This window comes from Magallana gigas, chromosome 5, assembly GCF_963853765.1.
Source record: "Magallana gigas chromosome 5, xbMagGiga1.1, whole genome shotgun sequence".
Lineage (NCBI taxonomy): Eukaryota > Metazoa > Mollusca > Bivalvia > Ostreida > Ostreidae > Magallana > Magallana gigas.
The window spans coordinates 35831879-35848080 of NC_088857.1; the positions used below are offsets into that span (position 1 = coordinate 35831879).

General features: G+C 35.0%; 1 protein-coding gene across 1 annotated transcript in view; it reads right to left on the minus strand.

Moving 5' to 3' along the window:
- Positions 1 to 16202, minus strand: part of LOC117693069 (adhesion G protein-coupled receptor B1-like) — a 39670-nt gene that overhangs the window by 21041 nt on the left and 2427 nt on the right. Inside the window, exons 2-6 of the mRNA XM_066084854.1 lie at positions 10963 to 11100; positions 10684 to 10782; positions 10434 to 10528; positions 10111 to 10305; positions 3648 to 3719 (exon numbers count right to left, since the gene is read on the minus strand). Of these exons, the coding sequence (XP_065940926.1) occupies positions 3648 to 3719; positions 10111 to 10305; positions 10434 to 10528; positions 10684 to 10782; positions 10963 to 11100 (599 nt within the window). The remainder of the gene's footprint in view (positions 1 to 3647; positions 3720 to 10110; positions 10306 to 10433; positions 10529 to 10683; positions 10783 to 10962; positions 11101 to 16202) is intronic.

Consider the following 16202-nt stretch of genomic DNA (forward strand, 5'->3'; position numbering starts at 1 on the left):
TATTACTAGTCTACTTTAATATTTTGTGTAAAAATAAATACAAACAATTATTTAGTTAGCTAGGGAGAAGTGAACATAGCATTTATTTGTATATAAGAGCTTGGATTAATGATCTTTATTTAGAACAGTTTGATGTCGCTAGGATACGAGTTTTCAGACCCTTGATTTGATTGGTTAATTAGATATTGAATCTCGAATTTCCAATCTTGAATCTCGTATTTCTAATCTCGTATTTTGAATCTTGTATCTAAAATGATTCTTCTCAGCTTTCCTAGAGTCCATATATTTTCAAGATAAAATTGAAGAAAATAGGTCAGAGCGTATAAAGTTATGGCAACAATTTAAGAACACTGGATACAAATATAAACAAAACAATTGTGGAAATATTGTTTCAAATATTGATGGTAAAACTATAGCAGATCATTTTAACTGTTTTTTAAATAATTATTGCATCAAAGCTTGTAAGTAAGTTACGTAGACCTTCACATATATTTTCTGTTATTTCAAGTTTTTTTGGACAGTTTTATGCAGATAAAAATGTTAATAACAATACTCTAGTACTTCACCTTTGTCTGAAAATTTTATTTACAAAGAATTGAGAAATCTGAATATTAACAAAAGTACTGGATTAGACGATATACCAGCAAGGTTTTTAAAAGATGATGCTTTTTATATTAAAGAACCAATTATGTCCATTTTTAATAAATCTATAGCTACTGGTATTGTACCGAAATATTTTAAAAGGGCTAGAGACAAACCTCCCATCAAGAAAGGTAACCCCTTGAAGTCGGAAATTATCGACCAGTCAGTAAACTACAGTCAGTTCATGCATGTCTTTTACAACATACACCATAGCATAGCATATCATTGAAATTTCATAGCATATCATTGAAATTTCATAGCATAGCATTGATATCTCATACCAAAGCATAGCATACAACATGTTTTAACTGGGTTTTAAATGGTTTTATTTAGAAGAAGAATGGAGGCGTTTTGTTAAAATCTCATGGCATACCATAGCATAGCATACCATATCATTAAGCCCTTCATTTCAATTTCTTATAGCATAGCATACAAATTTCATAGCATTGCATTTAAATCTCATAGCATATTATTAATATCGCATGCCATAGCATAGCATTAATTTGTAAAAGATATATATGAACTGAGTGTACGTACAGTATGAAAAATTTTGGAAAAATGTGTCCATGTTCAACTTTTAGATTTTTTTAACAAAAATTACTTATTGTATTCATACTAATTAGCTTTTAGAAACAATTTTTCTACAGATACAGTACCGATCAGACCCAACCTAACAGAAAGTAAACCCAAACTAAACCCTGTGTTTACACTCTGGGTTTACTCTGGGTTTACTAGAGTGGACCCAGAGTAAACCCAAGTAAACCTAGAGTGGACACAGAGAGAATACCCCGATCAGAAATATACCCTGAAAGCAGACGCTACACGTGTATTTGGAATATACAAGGGGCAGGAATCACAGACAGTAGGATGATAAGATAAGATACAGGTCTGCTTCATACTTCAGTGCGTGTAGTTGACTCCAAAAGCAATTCTCGAGTAAACCCAAAGTAAACCCCCGAGTGGACCCACATTTTCAAAAAGTAAACCCGAAGTAGACCCAAAAAGTAAACCCGGGGTTTAGTTGGGGTTTACTCTGGTGTTAGGTTGGGTCTGATCGGTACTGTACTTGTTTAATACACATGTTAGATTTTATTAGAAGTGATTCGTTTACAGGCATGGTAATGTTAGATTTATAACAAGCTTTTGATACTATTGACCATACAATTTTATGTGACAAACTAGAAATTTTAGGTGTTCTATCCACTGAATGGTTTAAATCGTATCTGTTATGTAGACAACGACAAGTCTCTGTCAATAATATTTCCTTTGATTTCAGTGTGATTAATTGTGGTGTTCCCCAAGGTAGTATTTTAGGTCCTCTTTTATTTCTTATATATATAAACGATATAGCCGCAAGTGTTGATGATGACTGTAAACTTATTTTGTATGCTGACGATATGCACACAGAGATCCTGATATTATTGCACTAAAACTGGGAAGTGTTCTTGAAGTGTTCTTCATGGTTAGTGGACAACAGATTGTCATTTCATCTTGGCAAGATGGAATCTATTTTATTTGGTTTATCAAGAAAACTCAAAAATGTTGCAGATTTTAAAATTTTGTGTGATGGTCGTGTTATTATAGGTTCTGAGAGTGTCAAATACTTAAGAATCTGTACTGACAAGTATAAATATTGTTTTAAGCATTATTCAAAAAGTAAACGCTAGACTTAATTTTTTTTATACATAAATGCATCCTGTCTAAGTACACAGTCCAGAAAGATTCTATGATCTGCCTTTAACAATGTTATTTTGACTATGCTTGTTCTTCTTGGTATTGTGGAATAAACAAACAACTTAAGCATCGATTGCAAGTTACCCAGAGCAAACTAGTAGGATTCGTTTTAAACATGGGTCATAGAATCAGTATCATCTTAGATTATTTAAATATGTTAAGAGTTGAAGATATAGTCGTTCTGATGTCCAATTAAGACTCAACCATGTTTTTGAAATATACCATGGCAATGCACCAGTATATCTTAATGATCATTTTGTATTGAATAACAATATTACAAGAAGTGCAACCAATAAGAATTTTATTATACCTAAGATAAAAGGTAAAGAGTCTTCATGTTTTTTTTCTACAATGCTATCAAAGACTGAAATGCAATGCCTTTGGATGTCAAGGAAACTAATTCTAAGCAAAAATTTAAGAAATCCATAAAATCTTTCTTGTTTACTAATGCAAGAGATACTATATGACTGCTTGTCCAAATCCATTTTTAACATATGTATTATTATAACTTTAAAGTTGTGAAAATAATTTAAAAATATGTCATTTCTCAAAGCATTATGCTATATTCCTCTTCAATATCCTGCCTAAATTCCATTATATAAATTTGTAGTGCACATTTTGTTATTAACCAAACTGTTATATAAGGACCCCATTGGAAATAACCTTTTAACAAGGCTTTCATAGGCTATCCTTAGGGAAAAACTATCATTAGTATGTCATGTAACCTATATCATAACAATATTGAACAAATTTATTTTCTATGAACTTGCAGAGTGCTGTGATAAGAGCACTCTTAAAATACCAGGCGACCTTTGAAAATGAAAATAAATGTTATCTATATTTCTTTGACACAACAGATAGCAAACAAAATAATTCGGACAAATGTAATCTGCAGTCATCTGTAGGCATACAGTTCTCTTTAAAATTATTAAAAGTAAACAAATGCTTTACTCCCTTAGTATATGTCGTCTTAAAAAGGTTTAGCCTTTCTCTGCGGTATGCGAGGAGGTTAAATAAAGATCATTTAATTATATTAACAAGATACTGAGAATATTTTATATCTTTTGCGATAATATCAATTGATCGCTTCAAAGGCATATGGATTTTTTTAATCTATCAGAGTTGCACACCTTGTGTGAAGGTGTGAGAAGATTATGTTGGTAAGGATAAAATACATATTTGTCATATGTTTTCTATTGCATTGAAAAATATTTCATGAAATTCATAAACAGTAGTAGAATTATGCTCTAAATTAAATGATATATAATTACCTTATCACTGACCGTTTTCCACGATTCGGAGTTGTTAGCTGATACAACGTTGTCAATAACACCATAAAACACCTTCAAAAGAAAAAAATCATTACAACTTGTAAACACAACAATATACAACCATAAACAGAAATTCGTTAGTACTTATTAAACAACATTCATTTTCGCAACACAAGTTCGTGTCAATACGTGTTCCAAAATCATAACGATTATCTCACTTATCAGATAATTTTTACAATTTAACGACTTGCTATATTATCTAATTATATTCTTAATTACTCAAAATGGTTAAAAAAAAGATATGGGCAGACTTTAAGCTTATTAGATCAAATAAGAAACCTAGTTTTGCGCGTTGATATGTTCTATCTCCCTGAACGTCACATTTTTATTATTCAGAGCACATGGCTTATATTTTTGAATATACATATAGAATTTACATGAAAGAATTATTTTAAAACATTTGGAATGCGAATTTCGTCGTATGCAAATAACATTTTATTTTTAAAGTTACCTAGAAATTAAATAAAATCGGTTTCGTATAATGATGCAAAAGTGGCTAAATCTTAAATTTAATGTTTTGAAAATGTTTTGAATTTAAGATTTAAATGAGAAAATGTCTCCAATAGTTTTGAATATCAAAATTTTTTCAGAGTTTTCAGTCAAGCTTATATATAAAGAATTACAAAAGAAAGTCGGTGTGCTTTAAATCTGTCACTGAATCATATATATATATATATATATATATATATATATATATATATATATATATATATATATATATATATATATATATATATATATAAGTTTATATATGTTTTGCAGTTAGTTTTGCTTTTTTTCTTTTATTATATTTTTACCGGACACTGCAAATATCCAGAATAAAATCACAAATTGATCCTATTTACTGCAAACGTTTTCGCCATTCCTGGCTCTTCAGGCAGTTATGTACAAATGTCTAATATGTAACGTAGTAACGTCAATAAGCAAAAGTTCATTGTGACGTCATAATAACGTTAAAGTAGCGGAAAGTCAGCGACAAGAGTCATATGCAAATGCAGTAAAACATGGTAAACAACCACAACGAGGAAACTACCAACACCGACAACCTCACAACCCAGGATCTGTCCAAAGGGGAATTAATGATTTGACAAACAAACAAAGATTCAATAATGCTAGACCCAGCACGCATGAACAAAGACAAAATGGTGGACAAAATGATGGACAAAAGCATCATCATACAGATAACGAAGGGACCAAATGAGAAAACCAAACACGTAATCCTAATTCAAGTGTGAATTTTTTTAATTTTTTAGGCCAACGCCGAGCCCAGAGAACACGGAAGAAACAGGTCACGTTCCGTTTAAAAAATTATTGCTAAATGAGCCAACGGGTCCTAAAATTATAAATTTATCTGGAAGGGATTTAAATGAGACCGAAATAAGATTATTAAAACATGGCTTGAAATTTACTCGAACTCCTAAAAAGGACAACGTCGACTTCGTAAATTGCGCCTAAAGGAATTATTTCAAAACTCAGCAGATGAGGATGAATCATTTGTTCGTAATAAAAAAGGCTTTAGACTTAAGACCCCCTCATAACAGGGACAAACATCTGGAAGAATACATCACGTGTCTTAAATCATCTGCAATCACAAACAATGGAGAAACAATAATAAATAATTGTTTACCCGTATCTCAACAACATGCTATCAACAACTTACAACGGGATTCAACAATAATTATAAAAGAAGCCGACAAAGGAGGCGCTGTAGTTATTATGGATAAACTCCATTATAGAGAAATGGTGTTGAACGAACTAACTAATTCAAGTTTTTATCGTAAATTATCAACAAACGAGGATAGACACACAATACTGAGAGTGGAGAAACTTTTTAAAAAACATGCCGAAAACCTGACTAAAAATGAAATTGATTACTTAACAAACTTTGAGGTAAAATCCAGTAACTTCTTTAGATTGCCCAAAATTCACAAATCTAAGGAAATCAAAGACGCGGTAAAAAATTGTGCTGATATATATATTAAAATACCTCAACAAACCGACTTGAAAATTCGTCCTATCATCGCTGGACCAGCATCAAGCACTCAAAGACTAAGTAACTTACTGAACATTATACTGAAACCTCTTTGTGAATTATTACCAAGTTCTGTCAGAGATGATATGGATTTTCTGAACTATATTCCTGAAAGTGTTGATCCTAAAACAATTCTCGTCAGCTTCGATGTTATTAGTCTTTATACTAACATCCAGCATACATAAGGACTAGAGGCCATAAATTACTGGATAGACAGACATCCGAACACTCTAAATGCTCGGTTCTCAAAAGAATTCATACTTGAAGGACTAAAATTAGTTCTGGAGAATGACTACTTTTACTTTGACTTTCACTTTTTACAAACAAAAGGTACCGCTATTGGGACTAAAGTTGCACCCACATATGCTACGTTAGTAGTGGGGGTATTTAGAGAATACACTTTTTGAAAGAACATCATAGGTGTTTGATGCCGAACTTAGTACCTATATAGGATCCAATTGGAAACGCTATCTTGACTACTGTTTCATTTTCTGGGAAGACGACTTAATGAAATTTCATTCTTTACTAAATACTTTAAATGAATCAATACAATTTACGATTGAGAAGGGTGACAAGGCACTTCCATTTTTAGATCTACGTATTATAAAAAATGGGTCATGTATAACAACAGATTTATACTGTAAGCCCACGGACACACACCAATATCTTGATTTTAGATCATGCCACCCTTCCCACACAAAACGCAATATTCCGTTTAACTTAGCAGGGAGAATTTGTGCAAATATCAAAGACAAAACCTTACGATCTAAACGTCTGGAAGAATTAAAAATATTTCTGCAACGACTGAGATACCCGAAAAATTTAATCAACGCTGGAGTAAAAAGAGCGACAAAAATTCCATTACATGTTCTACGTAATCCTCGCCGGTCTTCTAATACTAGCAACAACGACGGGAAACTTGCTTTTGTTGTGACCCACAATCCAAGAAACAGAAATATTCTAACAGACGCAAAACGACTTTACCCTATTTTAGAACAGTCAGAAAATTTGAAGAAATTATTACAATCCAAGGACATAATCAGTAGGCGACGACAAGCACCGAATCTTAAACACATATTGACCAAGGCCCGATTTACAATGCGGGAGGAAATTCCATCCGTGAAAAAATGCGGCGACCCGAGATGTGGTACATGTGCTTACATAGAAGAAGGAAATACAATTCTAGTAAAATCTGGGATGGAAATACGCTTCTATTCGTCGATGAACTGTAAATCTGAAAATGTTATTTATTGTACTATTAGCCGAACATGCAGAGAATTTTATATTGGACAGACGGGGAAACTAAACGCGCGTGTTCGTGTCCACAAGCAACATATTAAAGACCCGAGTGTTCGTAATACTCCATGTTGTGAACATTTTGCTGAATGCGGCCAGGGAAAATTTACATTATTCCCATTTTATAAACTTCCAAATGAAAATGAAATACTGCGCTTAGCCAAGGAAGACAACTTTATTAAATTATTTAAACCAAAACTTAATCGCACTCAGTGAAAAATTTATTATATGCATGTGATATAATTGAATCATTTGTAATATTTGCGATTATTATTATCTTGGCGCCGTGTTGCTCTGTGACTCTAACTTTCCCCTACTTTAACGTTATTATGACGTCACAATGAACTTTTGCTTACTGACGTTACTACGTTACATATTAGTCATTTGTACATAACTGCCTGAAGAGCCAGGAGTGGCGAAAACGTTTGCAGTAAATAGGATCAATTTGTGATTTTATTCTGGATATTTATTATTTTTAAATTATTTAAAACTGTGCCAATTTTTTTTTTTGCTGTATTGGGAAATTTTATATATATATATATATATATATTTGTTATATTCAGTAGTATATTCTCACTATATTATACATATATTACATGGCTTCGAGGGCGACATACCAGAATATTTGCCCCGAGGTGACAGGAAAGCCCTGAAGTGTTATGTCGCCCGATGCCGAAGGCAGAGGGCGACATAACACTCCAGGGCTTTCCTGTCACCGAGGGACAAATATTCTGGTATTGTCGCCCGAGAAGACATGTAATATATGTTATATAACATTTTTAAACAAATCAAACTCGGGTTATCAACATATTATTTAATTCACAAGGCAGATGAAATTTTTTTAAAACACTAACGCTTGAGTTTATCACTTTTGTCGTATTTGCCGAATTTTTTTCATCAATTAAACTATCGAGTTCATCTGAATTTAGATCAACAAACCGCAGACGTTGGCCTGACATGTTTAAAATTCGCGGATCTGTTTACGTTTGCTTAGCAACTGGCTTGTTGAATTTCGAACCCGACGTAATTGATATGCAGGATTCTTGCACGCGATGGTGATAATACAGTTTCGGGAGGGCAATATAACTATTTCCTGTGAAATATAACTGTTTCCGGGAGGGCAATATAACTGTTTCCGGTGTGATTCAGCAATTTTCAGGGCATAGTAATAAAATTATTTCATTTGTGACATAACGATAAAACTTATTCAAAAATGGTATATAACTCTATATAGATGATAAGTCAATAATTGTAATATAAGCTCGTCCGAAAAATATTGACCGGTCAATATTTTTTTGTTATTGATAGACTAGGAATAATATCTAGAGAACATTCCCTCTATTTCAAAATAATCGCCTCTGGATTTGTTGATTCGTAAACGATGACGTTAATAACTCTTCGCGACTCCAAAACAAGGTGACGTCATAATAGTCATTCAGTCAAGGCAGGTAAACAACGGACGTGCAATGCGACGGTTTGCTTTCATAACGGATACTGTATAAGGATTTGCGAATTACCGTGAAGTAAAATCAGGTAGAACATCTGTATGTTAATTATTACGGTCGGTGGAATATCACCAGTGGCCGTTTAATGCTGAGGATATTTTGGAAATGAACTTTGCACAAAATTGAATTCGTTAATTCTTTGTTGAACTGAGAAAATTACGGTGATCTGTTTTCAATTATTTTCTTAAATTTTTGGTTTGTTTCTTCATATAACAAAACAAATGTTGATTGTGTTCGGGCAACATTGATTATATTAGCCCCCTTGGGACGAAATATTTCGTCCCTCGAGGGCTAATATAATCAATGTTGCCCTCAAACCCAGTCAATATTTGTATATTGTTATATTCAGTAGTATATTCTCACTATATAACTCTATATAGACGAATAGTCAATAATTGTAATATTAGCTCGTCCGAAAAATATTGACCGGTCAATATTTTTTTTAATATTGACCGGCTAGGAATATTATTAAGAGAATATTCCCTCCTTTTTAATTATTCGCTTCTGATTTGTTGATTCGTAAACGATGACGTAAATAACTCTTCGTGAATCCAAAACAAGGTGACGTCATAATAGACAGCCAGTCAAGGCAAGTAAACAACGGACGCGAAATGCGACGGTTTGCTACTATAACGGATATAAGGATTTGCAAATTACTGTGAAGTAAAATCAGGTAGAACATTTGTATGTTAATTCTTACGGGCGGCGGAATATCACCAGTGACCGTTTGATGCTGAAGATACATGTATTTGGAAATGAACTTTGCACAAATTCTTTTCTGAGCTGAAAAAATTATGGCGATCTGTTTTCAATTAACAATACTAAGGCAGAACAAAATAAAATAAATTATTAAAAAATAAAATAGTGAAAAAGAATATCTTAATATATATCTTGATTTTAGAATTCAATAAAATTATTATAAATCATTGTGTTCGGTATTTTAACCAAAATAAAATATGATTATTATATTTTAAATCCATATTTCAAAGAATGTACACAATACTACACATCATTCAAAATTGACCTTAACTTTAAAACAAAGTTCATTTACAGACACAGGCAGTGCAGTAATTAATCTCAATGTGACAGATAAAGATAAAGCTTAGGATTTTATTCCCGTGGAAGGTTAATTAATCCCAAAGGACAAATATTGCACAGCCTTCCATGTATACAATGGTAACATTCTCAGCTGTTATCTCTCTTTGCCCATTCATTCTCAGCAGTTATCTCTCTTTCCCCATTCATTCTTATGCATAGTCAGGAATCTACCCCACCACCCCAGCTCCAAACCAGAAGACATAGAGAACCAAACTTCGCATCAAAATATGTATTTCTGCCTACTGAACTACCATACCAAATTTGAACTTGATTGGGCAACCATAAAAAAAGTTATTAGAAAAAAACAGGAAATTTGTGGACGGAAGAGTGACAGACGGACGGACAGAAGGACGGACGGACAGAGTGATTACTATAGGGCACCCGCAAATCCTTGCGGGCCCTAATAATCAGCGAATGAACAGAATTGGTAATTTGATAGAAAGGCGTGTCAGGAATTATGTGACCAAATGACCTCTGTCTCGATAGTTGACCCTGTCGAGTTAATGAGATCGACAATTTTCTCCAAGATGTCCAGAGAGGAGCTTAGATCCCCAGCACCGAGTTCACTGGTCGGCGATGTAATGTTTCTCATCATTTGTAAGGCGTTGTTGACCTTACTTTGAACATTTTTAGTATCTTGTATTCCATCTTCTATTAGTACGTCCAACTGAAAATGTGACCATAAATGAAACGAATGAGTCAATCAAACCACAAAATGGATTAAAATTCAAATAGTGTAATTCTTGAAGATATATTAACATCAGTATTTATCTGTTGCAATATGTGACAACTTACTAGCAATGATACGTTTGTAAAAGTTTCAGATACGCAGTTGATAAAGCTTGGAGATTTCCATACTCCAATTGGTTCACAATATCTTTTTGCAGTCCCTAAATGAACATTTTTGAATCATGTATCTCTATGTATTTAGCTTTAAGCTTTATATTTTAAATTAATAGACCACACACATTAGATGCATTGTTTCTTCGCACTGTATAGTACATTTGAGACTTATATAAATGTTGTTATTACAGAAATGAGCAACCTTTCTGTTTTGCTGGACAAGGTTCCAGTTTAGTTGTTCCAGCAAGTATAGCATTCCATAGAACACCCTCTGACCATTCACTCTCACATTTCTTTTGCTCTACAAAATTCCATAATCAAAATAAGTATGAATCTTTCCATTGAACATGAGAAATTATATACAACTTCTGTGGTTAAACTAAATTTTTTATTTTTTTAATACAAAAATTTCTGAGCATCTCTTTAGTATGCATTTGTGATTTTAATGAAACTATTTTAGCAGTTTTCAAACTAAATTTACCTGGTTTAATGACAGTGACATACACAGATACACTCACAGGAACATGATAACCAGAGTGTGTGCATGTATATCTACCAGAATCAGCTTCCACTGCTGAATACTTCTTCCATGTTGTGGAAAAATTTAAACTACTTACTTCTACAAAATATTTTACCCGTCAACAGAAATGCACCTTATGTTTAAATTTACGCAAATTGAATATGAATAAAAACAAAATATACATGCACGTGAGACTAACTTTTAACTTGGAATGGTTCTAGATAAATGCTATACAATATTAATAGGTCCATTATATGACATGTTTAAGTTAAAATGCATAAATAATACAAATAATTGAAATGAATATTAGATAATCTCTTTTAATTGATTTAGTAGCATTGTCTCACATTGATGACCTAACTAGGTACAGGTTAATTTATGTAAAATAGTCAGCATCAGTAAGAGTTATCTAAGCTACATGTAGCATCTTCCTCTTCCTGTCTACCATCTGGCAAGGAAAGGCACAAAAAGAAAAGATTTCAAATCTGAGGTACATCAAGAACCCAGAATGCCACCGAAACGACGAAGAAACCTGGGAAAGGGGGCATGATCTCTCCGGCAAGGGGCAGTGGTCAAAAAAGGCCGTGCATCTCACAAGGCAAAAAAAGCCCAGTTATACCGAGCCTCAGGCTGAGGCCAGCCATCATGATGCCCCCCTCCCCCCTGCCTCAATAAGCGCCACCATCAGATGTGAGTGACCACGAAAGCGGAACTGAAGACTTTGGGCTTCCCAATATTGGTAACCTCCATAACTCAAACTTTTCTTTGGATGTCAATCTTTCTGACTTCACTCCAGTACCGGAAGTTAGTTGTTTCGACAATGTAGGGCAGCATGTGCCTTTGAAATTAAAACAAAAAATCTAGGAGGGACAATTTATTGATTTAAGTTTATTATTAAAATCAGCCAAAGAAATTAACAACAGTTTGGGGGGGGGGTCAAGGCGAGATAAAAATTAGAGATGGGAAATTCCGCAGTCAAGTCAAATTTTGGCCCTTACCTGACAATAGACAAATAGACCGATGCTTTCATGAGCGTAGTGTTAGAAAAATTTAAAACCAGGGCACAGGAGATGTTAAAATGCATGCGCGATATCAGACTAGCTTCGGCTAGATCGCAAGGTTGGTTTAAGTACGATGAACAATATCGTCTTCGTAAAGCCAGCCACCCAGAATCATCTTAGGGTGTAATAAATCACGAATTTAGGCTTTTATATGTGACAGGTCAGGCTGGTTCTGTAAGTAAAGCTCGGGTCAACAATGCTAAGCAATTTTCAGGTGAAAACAGCACATCTACTGCAATTCAGTATTGCTATCATTTTAACCAATGTAAAAGGTGCAATTTTTTCCCCAGATGCAGATTCAAGCACATCTGTAGAAGATGCAGAGGCAAACACCAAGCTTCCAACTGTTTTAACAACAAGTCAGCTTTACAAGTTGGGCAAGACCCCTATTAAATTAGACACAATTTTTTATCATACCCAAAACTACTCAGATTATCATTTTCTAACGCAAGGCTTTATGCACGGTTTCAAATTACAATATATTAGCCCTAGATTACCTAGGTTTTCAAAAAATCTACCAAGTTTATGCAAACAGTATTCAGTAGCAGAGCAAAAGATTGACAGGGAAATTTCACAGGGGAGAGTGACACAAGCCCCTTTAAGCAACCGCCTTTTCCAACACTTCAGGTTCCTCCGCTAGGTCTGGTGCCCAAAAAGGATGGTGACTATCGTCTTACTCACCACTTACATGTATCTTATCCAGAAGCTACTTCTATTAATTCTTTTATTTTCTGTGACCTATTCAACTATAGATGATGCTGCTGCCATGATTACCAGATTAGGAAGTGAGGCATATCTTGCAAAGTCAGACATCAAATTAGCCTTTCGGCCAATACCAGTTAGCAGCACCGATTTTGATCTGTTAGGTTTTTTCTGTTACAATGCTTACTTTTATGACAAGATGCTGCCATTTGGTTGTAAGATTAGTTGTGCAATCTGGGACAGATTTGCTAGCTTTCTTCATTGGCTGACACAGGTTCATGCACAAAATCTGTCGATTCTACACTATCTAGATGATTTCCTTTTTTATGGCCAAGATTTTAAGCAAAAAAATCTTGGACACCTTTCTGTTGCTGTGCAGTGACATCGGGGTCCCAATTGCAAATGAAAAAACAGTACAACCAACCCAAGTGCTCATTTTTAGGCATTGAAATTGATACTGTAGAAATGATCATGAAATTACCAATAGAAAAAAATCATGAAATTAGACTAAAGATCACCGAGGTCACGAAATTAAAGAAGGCAACTCTTAAACAACTTCAGTCATTACTAGGTCTTTTGAATTTTGCATGTAGAGTCATAGCGCCGGGTAGGGCTTTTTGTCGACCCCTTACTGACGCAACCATTGGCCTCACAAAACCGCATACCCACAAACGAGTGACTGCGGAAATGAAATCTAACCTACAAGTTTGGCTCACATTTCTCCAGTCATTAAAATGGTATTTCAGTCATTACAGAGGGCACATGGGTTAATAACGACATTTTACAGCTCTTTACCGACAGTGGACGGGGAGAAGCGGGGGGATTTGGTATATTTTTCGCAGGCAAGTGGGCATATGCCCATTGGCCAAGTTGTTGGTTTGTCCAAGGGCATAAATCGAGATGTGACCTTCCTAGAACTCTTTCCAGTGCAGATAGCCCTTGAGCTGTGGAAACAGCGTTTTGCCAACTCCAAAATTTTTGTTCTACATTGATATCATGGCAGTTGTGCAGGTTATAAACACCACAACATCAAAATCACCTAGGGTCATGAAAATTGTAAGAAAACTGGTTCTAACATGTCTGAAATTCAATATTTTATTAAAAGCAAAACACATACCATCTAAGTTAAATTCTATCGCGGATTGTCTCTCTCGTTCACAGTGGGGCAAATTCCGGCAGCTAGCACCAACAGCAGACCCATGGCCAACACCTCCCCAAGAACATTTGGGAAATTTAATAACTGAAGCTAACAGGCTCCTACAGGGCTCCATTTCAACAAACACATATAAAGCCTATCAAGGAGCTTTGACCAATTTCACAAAATTTCTGAACAGTTGTGGGTTAACATTTGTTTTTCCCATTTCTATTGATCACTTACTTAATTTTATTGCCCATTTGTCCATTTCAGGTACAGCGTACAGAACAGCAGCTCTGTACATTAGTGCTCTATCTTATATTCACAAATTAAGAGGCATTCAAGATAACACTCAATTGTTTATTGTTAAAAAAGCCTTGCAGGGTCTCCATAGAAAGCGAGGCGTCACAACAGACCCGCGAATTCCTTTAACTTTGCCCATTTTACAAAGAGTCATATTAGTATTGCCATCTATTTGCAGATCCCCCTATGAGAGTGTTTTATTCTCCACTTTTTTTTCCATCACATATCACGGTTCGCTTAGGGTAAGCGAGGTCTTGGCCATCCACAGGGCACACATCTCAGTTGAGGGAAACAATGTCAGTATCTTAATTCCAAGGTAAAAAACAGATCAGATTGGAAAGGCAACAACGTTGCACATATCTAGACAACCCAACCCCGACACCTGTCCAGTAGTTGGGTACTAAACTTTTTACGACTACGCCCCGACAGCGGCTCTCTTCTTTTTTTTTTTTACCAATATGGATGACAAAGCCATAACAAGATACCAATTTAATTGCATGCTGCAAAAGACTCTCCAATTTAATGGCATTCAGGGACATTGTAGACCACATAGCTTTAGAATTGGCAGAGCTACAGATCTTGCTAAACAAGGTGTTTCAGAATCAGAAATTAAAGCTTTAGGCAGATGGGAATCAAGGGCTTTTCAAAATTATATTTGATTGTAAATTCACCGTTATTTGTAATAGAATACCGGCTAATTTTGCCAAAAGTATTCCAGATTTCAAAACAGTCTGGATAATGGAAACGTCAATACCGTATTGGGCCGGGGGGGAAGCAGTGAAGAGACCAGGTGGAAAGAACCTGAACCTTGGCGTGGAAATCACCTGGAAAGGAATAAGGGGACTATACTGAAAAGACCTGGACAAACTTATTTCTGAGAAGATTAAAAGCCAACCATCCCCTGATGTATTGGTCATTTATGCAAGATCCAATGATCTTACGGCATCTGGCAATACAGCACTGTGATTTTCGCATGAAATTCAATGTAGTTTGTATCGCTATAATGTAATGCTTCTGAAAAAATTACTTATTTGGTCAACACTATTTCCCAGTCTCTACGGGCATGGGGTCCCCTGAGGCAAGGGTGGGGCTAAAATAAATTTAAAACGGCGCAAGGTAAACAAGGCTATTAGAACATTTATTACATCGGAAGTAAACGGGGCTTGCATTGTTCATGACAAAAATATTTATGTTCACCAAACTGGTTTATTTAGGTACAATGGAACCCACATATCAGAAAGGGGAAACAAGGCGTATCTAAACAATATCCAAGGGGGCTTAGAATTCATTATAAGGGGAAGAATGAATTTGAATGAATAAGTTGTTTTTATAGTGCAGTGCACTTGCTAGTATATTAGAACATAGGACCTTAGTAACTAAAGTTTCAAAGGGGGCAAATTTAGTGGGGAACATCACATCGATGTAAGTTACGGGGTCAAGGGAGACATAAATTCTGCACTAGCTTATCCTGGTTATCTCTGCCCATCTGCATAAAGCATGAGGGGGTCTCATGGTGGTGTGTTAACATGGAAGTTTAATGCCATTGAGCAAATGTGTGTAATGTGTTCCTAAACTGCTTGGGGTCTGCAGCATTTCAGTGCTCAGACCCCCTCTACCTCCATAAAAAAGGAGGAGAGGCTACAAGCTGGTGGTGTTTAAAAGTTAAACCAGGTAGCAGGCCAGAGGCAGGGTATAAAAGCTGTGCAGCTTGTATGCCTAGCCACCATGCGTGTCATGAATGGGGTTTCATGGCACTCGAATAAGCGAGGCCACTAGCTTGCCCATTTTGTTAAGGTATCCTAGTTGTCTCCCTTGACTCCTGCACAATTTGCGGCCATTTCAATCCAACCTTTATGTATTGTATGATTTTATGGTTGTTTCAGTTATAAATATCTAAACATACATTTGGTGTTATTAATTACTATTGGCTGGAAGTCAATCAGGAAAGGTAAATGGCAATGGCAAAGAATGTAGTTGGCTGCAATATTCAATTAAACAAT